Source organism: Nelumbo nucifera, chromosome 4, assembly GCF_055504915.1.
Source record: "Nelumbo nucifera cultivar China Antique chromosome 4, China Antique-T2T, whole genome shotgun sequence".
Lineage (NCBI taxonomy): Eukaryota > Viridiplantae > Streptophyta > Magnoliopsida > Proteales > Nelumbonaceae > Nelumbo > Nelumbo nucifera.
In genome coordinates, this window is record NC_142652.1 from 88767649 (window position 1) to 88787321 (window position 19673).

At 38.1% G+C, this 19673-nt stretch overlaps 1 protein-coding gene across 2 annotated transcripts; it reads right to left on the reverse strand.

Annotated features, from left to right (window-relative positions):
- Positions 1–99: 99 nt before the first annotated feature.
- LOC104586742 (aluminum-activated malate transporter 8-like) lies at positions 100–4565 on the reverse strand. Of its 2 annotated transcripts, XM_019195963.2 has the most exons (6): positions 4135–4559; positions 3895–4035; positions 3496–3768; positions 3242–3354; positions 2748–2891; positions 100–2294 (listed from the first exon to the last, which is right to left on the reverse strand). In XM_019195963.2, the coding sequence occupies exons 1-6, from the start codon at positions 4517–4519 to the stop codon at positions 1968–1970; spliced, it is 1383 nt and encodes a 460-aa protein (XP_019051508.2). In that variant the 5' UTR covers positions 4520–4559; the 3' UTR covers positions 100–1967. The 2 variants fall into 2 exon arrangements, with proteins under 2 accessions (XP_019051508.2, XP_088759209.1); XM_088903083.1 differs by lacking the exon at positions 2748–2891 and having other exon boundaries at positions 4135–4565.
- Between the last annotated feature and the right edge of the window lie 15108 nt (positions 4566–19673).

The window sequence follows — 19673 nt, forward strand, 5'->3', positions numbered from 1 at the left end:
TTAGCATAAGCAATTCCTCTGGGTAGTTAGCCTTTTAGTTTAACCTTGGAAACATTCTTGAAATGGGGAGCTAAGTTATGAACTTTGCTGAAATTCACAGTTCCAGTTAGTGGAAGTCTTTGTTGGTTCCATATGTAGAGAAAATGGTAAATATTGCTTTGGTAGGTTTTAGCCATTATATGCTCAAAACAAAAACTAAACCATATAGAAAATATATAACGCCATCATCATATTAAGGTTATTTTCTTTCTTTCTGTTTTTTTTATTTATTATGGGGCCACATGATCAAAGGAGAAAGAGAAATGCCTAGAAAAAATGATTTTTATTCTGAATGAAAGTGAAACTACATATGCAGTTGATTGTGTTTTGTATGAGTGCCACTGGACACATTATATCATAAAAGACTAAATTACTCTTAGAAGCAAATAAAAGGCCATTGCCCAATGTTGTCCATCTATCTAGGGTTTTGGGAAGGGTAGGCGGGATACGGTCCTTACCTTTGGGAGTGCTTATTTTTATTTTTAAGCAGTTTTCGAAAAAAAAAAAAACCGCTCATTTTAGGCTGGGACCACACCAATAAACACTTATATGCTGTTGGGAAATAAACCCGAATAAGTATTTTTTCAGGAAATATGCTAGTTTTGAATAAGTTCAAGATTTTGCCTTCTTTTCAAGTGCTTTTTGAAAAAGTAGGGCTGTTCACGGGTTGGGTTGGGTCGGTTTACTGCTGTTTTTCCAACCAATCCGACCTGATCAGGTTGCCTGAAAATGAAACCGAAACCGACCCTGTGTTAAGCAAAACCAACCTGGTCGGTTTGAGTCGGTTTGGATCGGTTTGAGTGCTTGAGTTGAGGGGATAAGGGAGTAAGGGCAGACCAAGTTAGAAGTTACCAAGAAAAGAGAAAGTCAATTTGTGTTAGAAAAAGAAGACTGAAATTTGGAATTTTTAAGAAGGCTTCTAATCTAAATAAAAAACACACCTAATTGTAATTACCTATTTGGTATAAAGAACCTTAGAGAATAGGATCTTTTCTTTAAACCTTCCAAAAAAATACAAGAAGCTATTACTTGCAATGCTTGCCATTAATGGCATTCCTAAAGAGAAGACTAGAAAGTAGAAACTATAAGTAACTATAAGTAACTAGAAAGTAGAAACTAAGTTAGGTACTAACTACTAAGTACTAACTAGGAACTAAGTCGGTTTGGGTCGGTTCAGTTTCGGTTTTCATGTGTGAAAACCGAAACCAAACTGACCCATCGGTTTATGCTTTTTAGTAACCCGAAACTGACCAACGCTAAAGAAAACCCAGCCGACTTGGGTTGGATCGGACCGGGTTGGTCGGTTTGGGTCTTCTTATGAACAGCCCTATGAAAAAGTGTATTGTGTTTCTGGCTCATCTTGGTTCACCACAATTTTCAAATTACCTATACTACCTTATATACTACCCCCATTTGAAAGAAGTGTTTTTTCATCAAACACTCGAAAGCATTTATTAGGATAAGCACTTAAACACTTATTTATCCAAATTAATACCCCCAAACATGGGCTCATTCTCAAACCCACTTTTTCATGCTTGCCAAAGATTTTACCATTGCACCAAGTAGTAGCTTTGCACTGTAAAGGGTCATTACCCAATGCTTTCCCAGCCATCTGAGTTCTTGGGAGGGGTGGACTCAATATGGACCTAGACTTTAACATTTGTCTTTTCAAAAGGTGGCAACTCTCAGATTCAAACCCACACTTTCATGCTTGTCAGTATGAGATTTTACCATTTTACCAAACAATAATGGGGATCTCTGGAGACTTCTCACTCTATATATTTTGATTGTACTGCCATAGGAATCCATCTCCTCAAGAATATGTCCATAATCTCTTCTATGAATAATCTTATTTTAATTTTTTCATCATTCCCAAGGGAAAACTGGCAATTGTGGATATTTGTAAACCAAGGGTTCATAATATCACTCTATTGAGAAGGGAAACCAGCAAGAACGGCCAGTTCTTCCACCTGTTCTGCCACCTTTTGTACTTTGTCCACCATCTCCATGAGCAAAAACACAAAGCTTGCCATTGCAAATGCGTCACGGTTCTCCAGCATTCCTAGCTTGGAGGGAGACATAGCAATACTCAGCTCCACTCTCATAGACTGCAATTCTGCCATTATTAACACTCTGGAGCGACCCTTCTTCATTTTCTCGATGCTATCTCCGAGCTCCTTCAGCGTGCAGCCCAGCAACAAAGCCACTGTTTGGCATGTCTCCTTAGCAGTCAGTCTGGCGGGCACCGACTGTGGCTGAAAACCATAAACACAGGAGTGAAGTTAAGACATGGGATTATTACTCTGTACAAAGTGTATTTGACAATTATCAAAGTTGTTCCTTTGATTGCTTAATTTAAAAAAAAAAAAAAAACAAATTCCAAGCTTGTACAGCCCAATTTTCATGGTTTATATGCAGCCTGAGGCACATCTGAGGGGACCCACTGCCCACAGGGCCATTACATATTGAGGAAGTTTCTCGGGTCAATATTCTAGATTTGGGTGTTCAAGCTACCCAATGGAAACTGTGGAACGTTCATTGTTTATGATCATCCACTTGAGTTGATATTGGTTTGAGAATCTCCTTTGTGGGAACCACAGAATGCTTGGTTTCTGTACCTCTCTCTCTCTCTCTCTCTCTCTCTCTCTCTTAGTGCTAGTAGAATTTGGTTATTAGTTCAGATGAAGCCAAGGGATTCACTTTCATGCCTGTCTGAGAGATTGAAGACAGCCTTTTAGGGAGATGATGGAAGCAGCCAACTCTCTAAGAGAATCTCCAATTTGTAGGTACTTGTTCCAAGGATAAGAGAACCCAAATCTTCCATGCCATGGTTCCCATCTTGCAAAATTTGCCTGAAAGATTAGACAAAATGGTTATTTCTTATTCCTTTAACTTTCATTATTTATTGGGTAGAGGAGATTTTCCAAAAAAAGGAGAAACTAAATGAGAGCAAAACCAGTCCAAGTTTGCCTAAAGTATTAAGTTCTGGGAGACAGAAACCCTCCAAAATTAGCCAGTGCACAAGAATTGAAGCAGAAAGCAAAGAAATAATGGTGCTAGATCGATAAAAAATCTTATTATTAGTTCATTGCATGGTGGGGTCTGCAGGGCCCACTACCATGCAGTTGATGAATACCAGTGCTCTTTCATCTTTGTCTGAAAAATCTCAAAATTGAGTCACTAACAGAGGGAATCCAGTTACCAGTGACTCGTCCTTGGACTTTGAGTATAGCACTGATTTGGAGCCATTGGAATTGCTTGTGCTCTGATTTTCCTTCTTTTCATCCACCTCTTTGAAGTATTCCTCCAAGCATCCTACAATAAAAGGAATGATATAATGGATGAAGCCTTTGTTTGTAAGAGGTGGTCAGAATGAAACTCAGGAGCAGAAACAGAAACTTCATATTTGGTTCATTTTATAGAGCCAAGTGTAATTAATTTGTTGGAACTGATCACCTTCAATGGAAGAGGCCAGACTATTAAATTTGGAGGCTGTCAAGCAATGAAGTTCATCACCAGCCCACATAGGAAATATGAATAAGCTTGTAAACACACAGATGGCGAAACCCATGGCGATTGTCGAAAGGCGTTCACGGGCTATCTCAATGACCTCCTCGGCACGCATACCAGATACTGCAACCAGATTGAAAGTTAGGATGAAGATCATGACCCCATAGTCATATCTCTGCTTGATGCTGGGAATTAGTCGAGTGTATGTTGCAGCAGCACCTGAAATATCAATTATTTTGTCACAGACAACATTCAAAAAATACTAAGCATTTTAGTTCAAATGTACCCAAGAATGATTTTTCTTGGATTAATTGTCGACTTTGTTATGTTGATGGATCAACAGACCAAGGATAAATACTGAAACGCCAACAGTGAGAGCTTTGCCAGATCCTCCAACTTCATGAGCTAAAATTGCTGCTAAACTGCCGAAGCCACCACCTAAAATAGTCCCAATTCCCCTATTCAAGCCTTTGCTGAGCATAGCACCTGACACACATTACCAAAACAACTAGTCTGCAACTCTGTACTGACCAATCAAATGCACTATAAGCAAAAATTACAGAAGATTCAACAACCTCAGCTCACCTGCATAGAACTCAAAAATGACCACTACAGTCATGACAGCCCACATGGCATTTTCTCCCACTTGCTTGTAAAGTGGATTGAGTGCAAAGAAGAGAGAAACCAAAACCAGAGCAGCTCCAACCTTGATACTGTGAATCAATCTTTTGTAGTCATAAATGCTTCTAGTTGCTGAAATATATGGAAGAGGAGAAGAGAAAAAGGATTGGACCCTGTTGATTTTCTTTGCAGGAGAAGCTCCCTCTTCATTTGGAATTGATATTACAGCTGAGTTCATGGCTGACATTCTTCTCTCTTGCACTTGATTGTTAGAGAAGTTGAAGTGGATGGGAATTAAATTAAGTGTATATATACACACACAGCAAGCCCATGAAGTGGGCATGAGCATTTTGCCTCCCTAGACATAGTTTTCGCTGAAAATGAAGACATGCATGGTGGGAAGTACAAAAAGGAGATGTGTTACTGAGCATGGTGACTAAGGTGGAAGACACGTGCCCTACACATGCTTTTCTGAACACTTGGGCTTTGCCACAATACTCAAATCTCTCTCTCTCAAATGGAGTTCACTTTTTGCTTAAGCGAAATGTAGTCATGCTTTTGATTGATTTTCCACAGCAGAGATCGGATTTGGTGCTCACAAAATTGTGTTCTAATAATTCTGACAGATTTTTAGCCGTGCATTGGGAATATTTCCTCATGAATAAAAAGATACTAGCATAGAGATATTTTCAATGCATGATTAAAAAGGGCTGTGAGAACAGTGTGAGCACAAGTTTGTGAGGATTGAATCTGCTAATGATGTACCCTAAGGCCATGTTTAGTTTGAAGGAAAAAGTAGGAAAAGGAAAGGAAAGGTAAGGAAATCTTTACAAATCTCGTATAGGTTTTGATATTTTTCCCTACGTTTTTCTTCAAACCAAACATAACCTAAAGAAGAAGATCTAGCATCAGCGGTCACTTAAACTATACTGTAAAGCCAACCAAGATATACCTCAAGTTCATTTAGTCCCTTGAGGATTCTCTCAGACACATGCATATGCATGTATGTACTGGTATATGAATTATATGTTATATATTTATGATTGATGTATGTGAGGGTAGGTCTTGGTGGAAAGGTTGGTTTGTTCCATGGTTACTTGGGTGACCAGGATTCAAATTTTGGAATCAGCCTCTCTCTCTCTCTATCTATCTATCTATCTATATATATAAATATATATAAGTAGGGGTAAGACTGTATACATCTATCCCTCTTCAAATCTGGCATTGATGGGAGTCTCATATAGTACTAAACTGCCCTTATATATGTATGTATATAATCGACATGTGTACAATATACAATACATGCATGTGCGTAATTTATCCACCGACCTTCTAACCTTCCAATTCCATTTATGGAATCCTACTTGTGATAAGGCTAAGCAAAAGTGGGAGGAGAAAACACAGACATGGACGGATGTATAGTAGAGTAGGATAAGAGGTTTAATCATTCGTTTGTTTATTTGTACATGCTAAAACCAAGAAGATGTTGCAGAGAAATGGCACCACCACTTAGACAACAAAGTGCGCTTATGTTTTGGGCCACCAACTCCTGTCTATTTACCTAAATAAATCATCCTGCTCTTAAAAATATCGCCTTGTTTTCCTAGACATGTTCTGGTATGTTTTAATTCATGTTCTTTCTTATCTATCATCAATTCATCATACATCCATCAAATCATCATACATCCATCAAATCACCACACATCCATCAAATTACCGTATCATCCATTATACATCCATAAAAAATCGAAGAATATGGTTTTGCTATAGGAGTGAGCACGGGTCAGCTTGCTCGGTTCCAAAGGTTTTTGGAATCGAAACTTACCTTTTCGGGATTGGTTTCTGGGGCTAGTTCTGGAGTTCAAATCAGCCCCCACAAGGCTGCGCCCCACAACGTCCCACAGCATATCCCTGTTGTGTATTGGGAACATCTCCAAATGATGAGATCGTCATTTCTGGTATTATCATTGGGAGATGTTCCCAATACACAGCAAGAATATGCTGTGGGATGTTGTGGGGTGTAGTCTTGTGGGGGCTGATTTGATCTCCTAGTTCTGGCCTTGGCAGTTCCAGGGTCTATTTGTGAAACTTGTTTTTTTAACTCCTACCACCCAATAAAATGGAACTTGTTATTTAAACAACAACAATAATGATGATGATATGGTTGAAAACTTTATTATTATAATTTAAATTTTGTAAATATTACCTTTTATATTATATGTAAGTATTTAATTGAAGAAAAATGATCAAATCACTTAAGAAACTTAGGGGGTGCTCAACCATGATCTTTGTAACCATGAGTGCTTAGGTTCAAATCTTTACATCCTTAAAATATCTTGTGATTTTAGTTAAGTTTGGTTCCAAGGCCAATTCCACCAAGGTCAACCAAGGCTAGTTCCACAAAGTCGGTTTAGGTAGAGTAAACCCTTAGACCCTGGAACTGACAGGGTGGGGGTTAGTTTTAAAAATTTGGAACCAAACCCTACCTAATAACAGATTGGGTAGGGCTTGTTCAAGGCCAGTTCCATTCGGTTTCAAGTAGAGCCTACTCATTTTCTCACCCCTATTTACTATGTGGTGCAATTACTCTTGTTTGGGAAAAATCATGGAAATGCAAACTTCTCTAGATCAATAGATCTGCAAAGGAAAATTCATGATACCGGAAGGACTTTGACCAATGTCACCAATTAAAACCCCCCATGAATTTGTTAAATAACCACTAGATTGGTTACCGCGATTATGTGGGTTACAAAATTCCCGGTATCATGTCTTTCTGGAATCATAGTTGAATCTGTGTGCAAAACATGTGAAAATGGACGTATTTTCATTTAAGAAATTGGAAAAGAAAAAAACAAAAAAAAAAACACCCTCCCTGTTTTAATATATATTTTCCCTTCCACTTCCTCTTCCCACTTTATTCCATTATCTCCTTTCTCTTCTCCTTCTTGTTCTGAATGTAAACTGATGAATCAAATTTTTTTTTAGCTAAGTACCTCGTCATTTGGTCCGCTTCCAAGTGGCCGATGACCCAGAGGCCAAAGTGGAGAACTTTTGCTAGATGAGGACCTAGATGCCAAGTTGACCAGGCTGAGCTAGGGGTAGATTAGGTGCCGAGCTGACTGAGCCGAGCTGGGCAGGTTAGGTGCTGAACTGACTGGGTCGAGTTGGGTAGGTTAGGTGTTGAACTGACTGGGCCGAGCTGCATATTAGGTGACGAGCTGACCAGAGGGCCGAGTTGCCTATTAGGTGTCGAGCTGACCAGAGTGTTGAGCTGCCTATTAGGTGTCGAGCTGACTAGAGTGTTGAGTTGCCTATTAGGTGTCGAGCTTACTAGAGTGCCGAGTTAGGGGCAGATTAGGTGGCGAGCTGACCAAGCAGAGCTGGATTGATTGTTGAGCTTCGTAATTCTTTAGAGACCTACAAGGAATCAATGTCAAAGGACCCGGGGTGGCTAACCCGACGAGGTCACTCCGATGCTTAAGTCAGTACTCTCATAGTAGACTGTGAGCTAAAAATCATAAAGTATGAGAGCTAGAATATGCTTACTTCCCCCCCCCCCCCATGCCATTGGGGTTGGTGCCTTTATATAGGCATTGTCTGGCGTGGGCTTCACGCACCGTATCCGAGATTTCTAAGAGGTCGCCTAAGTGGTCCAAGATTCCCGGAGGCAACCGCCATGCACGTTGACCATCCTCCGGAACGTTCAATACGTGGGCCAACTTCCAAGGATCGTGGGAGTGTTGGGATATGCGTGCCGAATTTGTCGGCGAGCACGTCTCGCAGGTCACTAGGTCGGCGCCTGTGCCAGGTTGCCAGTTCGGCGCCTGTGCCAAGTCGCCAGGTCGGCGCCTGTGCCAGGTCGCCAGCTGGGACACCATCATCTTGGCTAAGGCAAGTTGTTGCCTAAGTGGTTCCAGATGTCACCTAGTTGTTCCGAAATGCCATGTGTCACAATGTCATTGGGGGTCCAAATCCGCCCTCATCATTTGACCCCACTACCGAGCTGAAAGTAACTTGGTGAAGGGAGTAGATTGCTCCTTTTGGCCTAGAATGACTAATTCGATGAGCTCGTAAGCGTCGATCCAATTTGCTTCTCAAGTCGGAAGAGTCCAAGTGTTTGCAGCCTTGGGGTCTGGGAGCGACTCGTAGTCCACTCTCCTTACCCTTGGTTTTGCCCATGCCAAAGAGGCGACTGGGTCTTATGTGGCGCCGAGGTCTTTTATCAGCTCGGTACTTTAGCCCTTGGGCTCTGGGAGCGACTCGCAGTCCACTCTCCTTACCCTTGATTTTGCCCATGCCGAAGAGGCGACTGGGTCTTATGTGGTGCCGAAGTCTTTTATCAATTCAGCACTTTAGCCCTTAGGCTCTAGGAGCGACTCGTAGTCCACTCTCCTTGACGTTGCCCATGCCGAAGAGGCGACTGGGTCTTATGTGGTGTCGAGGTCTTTTATCAGTTCGGCACTTTAGAGCTATGGCTGCGTTGCATCAACCTCGTTAGTGGCACCGGTCACCCACTCCTACAAGAAGCTACTGAGAGCTCGACCTACGGGGGCAGCACTACTGACTTTAGGTCACCAGCTTGCATGGGAGCCTTGGAAGGCTCGACTGGCAGGGGCGTCAGTGCAGTCCGTTGGCCGCAAACTCCCGCGGAAGCCATGAAGAGCTCATCTTGTAGAGGGTACATCGCGAAGAGGACTGATGAAGCTTTATCCGAGTTGAAATAAACTCGGCAGAGCTGCTTAGTCTATTGGCCATCAACTTCCAGCATAGTCTTTGAGTTCATAAAAATTGGAAACTAGAAAGTGAGAGCTTTAGTTTCTAAAAGGTGAGGACTTAACTTTCTAGAAGAAGAGGACTTAGCCTTTTAGAGGATGAGAACTTAGCTTTTTGTAGTGTTTCCCACAGATGATGCCAATTGATGAATCATTTTTTTTTGGCTAAGTACCTCGTCATTTGGTCTGTTTCCAAGTGGTCAATGACCCAAAGGCCGAAGTGGAGAACTTTTGCTAGATGAGGACCTGGATGCCGAGCTGACCAGGTTAGGTGTCGAACTGACTGGGTCGAGCTGCATATTAGGTGACGAGCTAACTTGAGGGCCAAGCTACCTATTAGGTGCAGAGCTTCCTATTAGGTGTTGAGCTGACCAGAGGGCCGAGCTGCCTATTAGGTGCCGAGCTGACCATAGTGTTGAGCTGCCTATAAGGTGCCGAGCTAGGGGCAGATTAGGTGGCAAGCTAACCAGGCCGAGCTGGATTGATTATTGAGCTTCGTAATTCTTTAGAGACCTGCAAGTAATCAATGTCAGAGGACCCGGGGTGGCTAACCTGGCGAGGTCGCTCTGATGCTTAAGTCAGTACTCTCATAGTAGACTACGAGCTAAAAATCATAAAGTATGAGAGCTAGAATATGCTTACTTGCCCCCCCCCCCATGCCATTGGGGTTGGTACCTTTATATAGGCATTGTCTGGCGTGGGCTTCATGCACCGTATCCGAGATTTTCGAGAGGTCGCCTAAGTGGTCCAAGATTCTCGAAGGCAACCGCCATGCACGTTGACCATCCTCCAGAACATTCGATACGTGGGCCAACTTCCAAGGATCGTAGGAGTGTTGGGATATGTGTGTCAAATTTGTCGGCGAGCACGTCTCGCATGTCGGCAGATCGGCGCCTGTGCCAGGCTGCAGTTCGACGCCTGTGCTAGGCTGCCAGTTCGGCGCCCGTGCCAGGTCGCCAGGTTGGCGCCTGTGCCAGGCTGCCAGGTCGGCACCTGTGCTAGGTCGCCAGTTCGGCGCCTGTGCCAGGTCGCCAGGTCGGCACCTGTGCTAGGTCGCCAGTTCGGCGCCTATGCCAGGTCGCCAGGTCGGCACCTGTGCCAGGTCGGCACCTGTGCCAGGTCGCCAGCTGGGACACCATCATCTTGGCTAAGGCAAGTTACTGCCTAAATGATTCTGGATGTCACCTAGTTGTTTCGAGATGTCATGTGTCACAATGTCATTAGAGGGCCAAATTCGCCCTCATCATAAACTATTAGAAGATTCATTAATAAAGAAATTAATGGATCTGCATCCTGGTTTTTACCATGACTATGTTAATAAACTAATTATATGTAGTCTCACTTAAAGAAGAGAAAGATGGAAAATAAGATAAGAACGACCATTCCTCCATAGGTCAAACCAAAGTTTTACACAATGGCAAAGTATTAATCTTTCACTCCTCAAATTGAGTTGTTTGTTCCTGCTATTGGGGAATTGGGATGTTTCGGGGGTGGGAATGGGGGACGAAGATGACAAATATGCAGATGTTTGAAACATCTTCCATGAGAGGAGAAAGGAAATACTTGCCCATTATCATTTCACCTATTTTGCATATACAAATTACAAACAGGTGGGCCAATGTTTTAAAAATCAACCCAGAATCGGAATCGCTTTGGCCACTAGTTTCTGGTTTAGCAGTTTGGCCATTTGGTTTGAATGGATGGTCCATTCTAACTTAAAAAAAAAAATTAAAAAGTTAAACAATTAAAAAAAAAATCAAAACTGTTGTCTAAATCGGCGGTTTAACTGCCCAAATCAATGGGTTGTTAACTAAGTCAATGGTTTTTTGGCCAAGGATTGGGTTAAGGGTGAAATGAAACCGATTGCATGGATAGTTTCCGGGCCAAATGGTTGGACCATCCGAGTCAATGAGCAAAAAACATGAGGTGTCCTATCTTTACTGGGGATCTAGCAAGGAACCTAGTAGGTAGGTAATTAGCAGATCTAGTGTGACCCTAGTCTTAATTTGGGTGCATTTCTAGGGCATCTCCATGAATCAAGGACCATCATCATCGTCCAAGTTTTGTCCCAACTATACATTAATATCCTGTTTTGCCATTCATTCTATTTAATGCCATATCCATTATTGAATTATGGGCACTTTTAGTCATTTCCTTCCAACCTCATCTTAGGACTTCCAAGGGAAAAGTAAGGCTTTTGGTAGAATGATGTATAGATTCACCTTCCCCAATAGTTTACAAGTGCATGTCAATTAAGATGAGAAAAAAATTAAAACAAACAATAGAATGGAAACTAGTTATAATAATAATAGTAGCAAGCCTCGATCTCCTATAAGCAAAAACTTTGTTCACATAGCATTCAATCACACATTGTGAATATCTCATTTACATGTACATTAAGGGGGTGTTCTATTTTCAGATTTTGAGAGGGGGGAAAGTTGGTTAATGGGATTTTGGTTCCCATTGACCAAGAATCCCATGTTCTTTTTTCAGATTTATGTGGGGGATCATGTAAAGTTTATTTTCCTAGGTATCACTTACATGGGTAAATGATACCCATCTCCTAGGTGGGTAAATAACTTTCCCACCTAGGGGGAAGTTGCCAACACTTGAATGAGACAAAAGTACCCCTTTTAATAATAGATTTTTATGGTTAAAATGGTCATTGCCTTGTTTACATGAGAAATAAAAGAATATGGATAAATGTATTTACCTGGACAAGTATTTCTCAGGAAAAACTTACCCAGATAACTACATTTACCTGGATAAATAACTTACGAAAAACAAACAGAGCCTAAATTCAAGGGGAGATGTTCTCAAATGCGTAGCTTGTGAAAAGTGAAGTAGTGATAAAGTGAAGTACGCATCTTCAAAGTTGTTAAAGCCTTTAACAGGATTGACAGTATGCCTTAAAAACATGAAGTAGACAAATGAAATTGATTACTTTTTTATTTTACCACATAGATTCTCTTTATAACCTATCCTAAGCCACTTGAAAAATGACCTAAAATATAGATGGCCTTCTATGACATTAATCCAATTTTTTTAATAGAATGAAGTCCACATGGAGGAAGAGGATTGTATCAAATTGGCAGCGAGCATTAAAACTTTCCTGAATTGTAAAACATGGATTTTGTTAACCATCCCATATAGTTGGGATAAAGCTCAAATGATGGCCATGATGTCATTATCAACAAACTACAACGTTATTTGTGATGAGTCATCCCCATCATTTTCTGTTTATTGGCTCCAAGAGTTGAAACTTGCCAGATGTCCAGATGTCCGGTTTTTAGACATTAGGACCCACAATTGAGTAGTTCCCCACCTATTAATAGATTACCTGGCCAATAATTTGCTTTACCATACTATCAAAATCCATGATGCGGGAAAGGCTTTGATCAATCACAATCCCTATATTGATTGTGAGTTTTTCCAGTATCATATCTTTCCACATCATAATCGAACGACTCGAACCCTTCTTAAAATTACTCAATCCACTCCTAAGTCCTAATTTGATGTTCAAACAAAAGAACTAATTAACTCAAGTCCAACAAGCCCAAATCCTTGTAAAACTCTCCCAACAATATCTAACTAAGCACTAGGCTTTCTTTAAGTACAGAATCTCTCTACTGCAAACACAATCTTAATCTTGATCAACTACTTCCCTTTTCTTTATTCCTAAAGTCTCTCTCAGTCTCTTTCCCTTACCCATATACAACCGCCCAGATAACTATTTCAAATCAATTTGTTTTCCCCCATCACTTCCAAAAGCTTCTTTCCCACCTTTAATTCTGTTATCCCCAAATAACGTCAGTAGCCCATTCACACGTACGGCCCATCTATGTAGCATTGTTAATGTTGGGTGAACTAACGTGTCATGTGGAGAGAAATCTTGTCGACTGTTGATTGTTGACAGCCCAGGCTGTCTGAATCAAGACAGTCAATTTGCCCGTTCAATTTGGATAGCTTCAACTGTCGAGAGGGCTCTTCTCTCTCTACATGAACGGTGTGGGCACGGATTTGACCTGATATTGTACGGAAAAAGCTTATAACCAATCAACCGGTATAAAGTGAATCCGGCTTCATTAGCCTGTTCGAACAACTTTTACAGCCCTGCATTAGGAATATCTCCCTCTACTTATGTGCTTTACTTTCATGGATAGATATTCCCACTGCAAGGTTACAAGAGGCTGTTGGAATGGTGTAAGCATGGGCTTGCTCTGACTGAAGCCAATCTTTGATAAAGTAAGGGTAAATTGCTAAAGCCTTTCTGAAGTTTGGTAATAACAATTACCTTTCATGAATTTTTAACACAGTTGCAAGTAGATCCCTTTTGTTAGAATCTGCTAATAAGAGGCACTAAAATGTCCAAAACACCTATGCAATTACTATTGAGGTTGGTTTTTATACAAAAACAATAACAATAAAAAAAGAGAGAATTTACAATTGCATCTTTACCTTTGAGCTATTGATATGAAGGTCAAATTTGGAAAATAAATCAATTCTAGAAAAGAGATTGGAATGGTTTGGGCTGACCATTCATATGAAGAGAAAATTTGAGAAATAACATTTTGGTGAAAAGTAAGTGTAATGGGTACTTTGGACATTTTCATGCCTCTTTTTAGAGGATTTTAACAAAAGGGGGTCTACTTGGAACTATGTCACAAAGTTCAGGGTAGGTGATTGCAATTGTCAAACTTTAGGAGAGATTTTAGCAATGGTCAAAAACTTCAGGGGAGGTTTTAGCAATTTACCCTAAAAGTAATAACCAATTAGCGAATTTTCAACAAAATTCAGGAGGGTTGTGATTGGTCAAAACCTTTTTGATATATGTCTTTCCAGCATCATACATTTTCCTAAAAATAATAAATAAATATATATATAATTGGATGGTCCATGTCATCATGTCTCTCCTTTGAGAGAAGTTATTTATCTGGTTTCTCCATTTTTTGCATTTTCTTCTATTTTATTTTGTTTTAAAAATATAAAAAATAATCATTGTCATCAATAAAGCTTTACACTATTATCAATATATTATATTATTAAAGAAAGAGAGAGAAAGAAATATTATATTATTAGAGAGAGACTTAAGAGTGTATTAATGAGAGAGAGAAAGAGAAATATTATCTTATTAGAGAGAGAGAGAGAGAAAGAGAATTAAGACCCCATTTGGTTCGCGACAATAGAGGTCTGGAATTGGAATCCGAATGGGCTATTCCAATTCTAACTGTTTGGTTAAGTGGAATCGGAATCTCATTCTCATTCCTATTGGAATGGCATTCCCCCATATGAGGGAATGGCCATTCCGTGCCCCTCCTTTGGGAATGAAATCTCATTCATGCTTATTCCAATTCCCATTCTCATTCCTGTCTGAACCAAACAAATTAAGGGAATAGACCATTCCTATTCCGATTCTGGATGTAAACCAAATGGACCCTCAGAGTGTGTTAATGAGAGATAGAGAGACATTGGATGATTTATTAAAACCCCTAGGGAATGGAATTCTCATTCAAGAGAGCAATAATGCAATATGTCATTAGAGTCTATAAAGAGAGAGAGAGAGAGGTTTGGGTATTTTAGGCTCCCCTAGAGAATGGAATTCCTATTCAAAAGTTTAAAGAGATTATGACAAAAGTATTAATAAATTAATAACAAGAAAAATATATGAATTTTTAAATATAATAATATTATTAATAATATAATAATAATTAAGTAATAATTCTTATATATTTAATATAACAAAAGAAAACATAATAAAATAGTAAAGTATTGAAGTAATAATAAAATAACAACTCCAAATGAACCAAACAACAATCAAAATCCAATTCCAATTCCAATTCCAATTCTGTTTTTAAAATATTATAATAATTATTAATAAAAAATAGTTAAGAAATTTGGTTTCCTTCAAATGTTAATTAAAAATGTTTCAAATTCACTTAAAATCAAACTTAATAAATACTAATTAAGAAATTTGTTGGTTTATGTTTATTGTTTAACCTCAACCTATTAAAGATTGAATCTGATTCGGATATCCGACTTTTCCTTAATGGATTCAAATTTGAATCACCACATGTTAAATCTTATTGAATCTCTTTGTCGGATTGGATCCGGATATGCCCTGTATATAATAAGACATGTAGTGTAGCATGGCTATCCTTTCTCACTACCATTTATCTATTTGGTTTCCTTAAAACTCTGAATAAAAGGTTTCAATTTCACTTAAAAATCAAACTTAATGAACACTAATAAAAATAAGAAATTTAAACAATGATTAAAAAATTTGTTAGTTTATGTTTTAATAGCAAGGACCCATGAGATGCACAAAATTTTTCAACGATAATGGAAATCGATAACTATTATAAGGAAGGAATGCTATGTTGTTTAAAATAATTAATCTTTATTTTATTAATGCTATGATTTGGTATTTTGGTAGTTTCAATTAATTATATTAATAATTATTATCAAAAATAATAAATTATTGCTAATGATTAAGTGTTTTAATTTTTAACCTTATTAATAAATTATTGTTCTATTTTATTTATTTTAATTTTTTGACAATTGACCAATTAATAAGGTTTGAATATGAGTAGGAATGGCAATGTTCCCTGTCCTATTGGGTACTCAACACCGGTTGGGGATGGAGATTGCCTTGGTAGGGACAACAATTGATAATGATATCCAACCGAGGATAGGGACGAAGATGGGGGAGTGAATTCCTCTCCTCGCCCTAACCCCGATTATATATATAATATTATTTTTTATTTTTTATATCAGAATATATTTAAAATTTTCCCTTATTTTAAGTAAATATATTTTATGAAAATAATTTTAACTTAAAAATTATGGGGATTCAATTTCCCAACAAAGAACTTGTCTCCATTAGGAATCGGGGATGGAGGGTCATATTTATCCCTAGCGGGGATCGGGGTCAAGGACAGGAATTTGTTTCAAAGTCGGGATTGAAGACGGGGAGTATGGTCTTCACCCTGTTGCCATAGTTTTATAATTAACATGGGTGAGCCTGTCCCTATCCCAATCCCAAACAAATATTATTATGCTTAGGGTGTGGGCAAGGCTGGGCTACACAACCTATAAAATTGTTAACACACCTATTAATACACTATCAAAACCTAGCTTGAGATCTTTTATGTTTTTGGGTTCATTATGCTACACAAAGGGGGTAGCTCAGCCCCCATGGCCCTATAGCTCCTTCAGGTTCAATATTAATAATTTTTATTTAAAAAGAGTTAAAAACCCAAAAATAATGTATGCATGGATTGTGCTTAGATTTAATTCAGTCTAATTACAAATTTTACATTGCTCTTAGGGGTACAACTTAAGGGGTTGGGTCAGGTTGAGGATCAACCAAAGCGTAACCTAAAGTCTTAAACCTTGAGATTGGGCTTAGGTTAATTTAATTATTACTAAAAAAGTTAATCTATAGATTAATTTAATTATTAATGAAGTAAAATAAATAAAATAGAATACTAGTGGATAATATGAAAAAGTAATTATTTATTAATTAATTAGTAATAATTTATTATTTTTGTTAAAAATTATTAATATAATTTATCTAAATTACTAAAATTATTAATACAATTTTCAATTTTCATTGTTTCACTTTTCCTTGATAAATCTCATGCATCGTACGAGTCCCTGCTAGTAAAATTAAACAAAACAGAGACAAAGGAAAGTATCTGTTTGAAGAATTGCACAACGGGGAGGGGAGGCGTTCAGATTCAATTTCTTGACTATCCTTTATTGAGAAAGATCTCCATTGATGCATTCATACATACACATTCCCATAATAAGCTTCGCAAGAAAGACCTTGCAGGTAGCTGCCTTTCTTCAAAGGAATATTATCTTTCTTTTTTTTCTTTTTTTAAAGCCTAAATGTTAAACTTCATTATATTAGTGTCAGGGTATAATCAAGATCAACAATAAGAATAGATAAATAGAAATCAAGGTTCAAAATTTCAACATGGGGTCTATCATGTTGTATCGGCGGGAGGTCGATACTCTAAATAAAGCTCTTTTTTTTTTTTGAATTTTCGGCTATTTATTTTCAGGGGATAGGCAGGCCTAAGACTGTCCCTCACCTATTTTTGGAAAAAAAAACTAAAACAAATACATGTGCATGGTTCAAAGAATTAATTCACCCCTTTCGGCATATGAGGATGTATCGATACTTTAAACCTTACTAGTAAACATGTACGTGCATTTGCACGTGACAGTATCTCCAAGACAAAACTATTTACAATTCATGGGCAGTTTTTGAACAGTTTCTTAACTGTTATAAGTGAGCAGTTTTTTTAATGAGAGTAAATGACATATATGCCCTCTTTATGCCCATTGTATGTTGCTTAGATAAAGGGTAGAAAATGTCCTATGAAAATTCTATAAAAAATGGGCATTTGTTTTTTTATAGGTAATATAGATATAGATATAGATTAAAAACTAAAAAAGTAATATAAGACTAAACAGCAAAAACAGAAAAGTAGAAACAGAGCAAGTAAATTATTGGACTAAACAGTAAAAACAGATAAAGCTATTGCACTAAAAAAACAAGTCAATTGAGCACCAAGAGTAAACATCTTGCGAGACCTCTGCAAACGATGCCACAACATCAAGAAATAGTAATGTTTGCGAGACATTTACAAAGAAATATTATCATTCAAATAATTGAATTTGAGAATCTAGATATCTTCATTCAAGATCCATGCCAAATTCACAGAGGTTTTGATGAAACTGAACAAATCACCTTTACCAATGTTGGAACTGCAAATCACAGAGGTTTTGATGAAATATTCTCTTGCATGTCCACCAATTTGATCATTTAAATCAAATTATATAATTTTTATCACTATATTGAAAATATAACCAAATTAGAATGAACTGTGCAGGGGAAATGGAAATGGTCAAATGCTGTCATTAGCAGGTTGTATTTAACAAGTTTTAAAATCGAATCGAACAACGAATTGGTCAGGGGTCCAGTTCCCGGGTCAAATAGTTTAATCATTCAAATCAAACGGATAGCCCATTCTAACAAAAAATAAAAAATAAAAAATAATCAAAACCGTTGAACAGTTCAAACGGTTCGACCGCCCAGATTAATAATTTGCTGATCAAATCAATAGTTTTTGACGAAATAACAATTCTAAAGTAAAATGGAACCGGCCATCCAGGTTTTTCCCATCCGATTTTGAAAATCATGATATTTAATTATAAAACATGCACTGAGAAATTTTAGAAGGGCCAGAGAATTTGGTTCATCTCAGAAGAGTTTCAAACTCAGAAAGCTTGTTATAGAAAAATAGAAAATGAAAATCTACTGAGCCAACCAAGGACACATTTGTAAAAACCTTTTAATAGAGGGGGTAAGAAAAGAAAGAACATTTGGGCCTACTAAACTAATGCTATAAATGGATCAGGTCTCGTCCGGGTCAGGGTAATCAAAATTTTGATACGATATATCTCATATTGGGGAGTATCGTATCATATCGTTGGGGTCCTAATACACCTATGTACAGGTGTTTCGAGAACTCCTTTTTTTTAATAGAAAAATATACTTAAAAATATAGCCCCAAAAATCAGATTTTAAAGAAATTATTAAAAAATATAAATATGCATGATTTAAAGTACTAATATGCCTCTGCCGATTATCATTGGGACACATAATGCAAACCCAGACCTTTTTATAGTTGGGCCATTTGGGTTGGTCTATATGCCCGACCCATTGACAGCTCTATACTAGAGTAGAACCATCAGAGCAATGAGAGAGGCTCCACTCTCCAGGTCTGGTCAAAAGAATTAGGAATAACCCATTAATTTCCATTTGGAAGTGATTATTGGGTAAATAAATACTTATTCTAATAAGCGCTTATATGTGTTTGATGAAAAAGCACTTCTTTTAAATTGGAGTAATATAGATATTTTGAAAATTACATGAAGGGCCAAGATGGGGGCCGCAAACACAACAACCACTTAAAAAAAAAGTCAAAAAATTGAGCTTATTTCCTAAAAAAAGCACTTTTTGAAATTATTTCCCAAATGCAAATAAATGGGTATTGGTGTAGTCCCGACCTAAAATAAGGACTGTTTCCAAAATTTAAGCACTTATATGATATCAGTTACTTCAAATCAGGCTTCTATTTTCTTCCATCTGTTATCAGAAGGGTTTAAAAATTTCCAAAAATCAAGCGAAGTGGGAGAGATGGTAAAGTGTGAGGGGTTCGTACCCCAATCTACAATCACATCACTGCCCACTTAGTGGAGGGGGAGTTCTTGTCCATGAAAAGCTTCTCCACAAGCTAATGTTGGCCAAACGCCTACATCAACCTTACAACCCAAACAGCTGCAGTAAGCTATCATCATATCTATCTAGACCCTCCCCTCCTTTTAATCTGCTACCAAAATAAAAAAAATCAAAGAAGAAACATTATGGGGTGACTGGTTAGGCTTATCATCTAGTTATCTCTTGATTGACGGATTAATCTGAGACTATGACAAAATGGAGATTGTGGTGCTGTAAAGAGAAGAAGACAAATAATAAGTGGAGAGTGGGGATTCCACTACTCCATCTTAATTCTTTTTTCCACAGATTTTTAGGATGGTACAAGCTCTCTCTGCACTTGTTTAATTACTACATTGGCTAAGTTTAATTAAACAGAGAAAAAGAAAAAAGCAGATGAAGCTTCTATGAAAAAGATATTATTTTTGTCCTGTTTATTC

What these genes read in the sequence shown, in the direction of transcription:
- LOC104586742 (XM_019195963.2), bottom strand. Translation starts at nt 4,519, where the DNA reads ATGCTCATGCCCACTTCATGGGCTTGCTGTGTGTGTATATATACACTT. An exon ending in TCTGGCCTCTTCCATTGAAG is followed by an intron (nt 3,355 to 3,495) that starts GTGATCAGTTCC and finishes CTTTTATTGTAG; the next exon opens with GATGCTTGGAGGAATACTTC. An exon ending in GTCTTCAATCTCTCAGACAG is followed by an intron (nt 2,295 to 2,747) that starts GCATGAAAGTGA and finishes TATGGTTTTCAG; the next exon opens with CCACAGTCGGTGCCCGCCAG.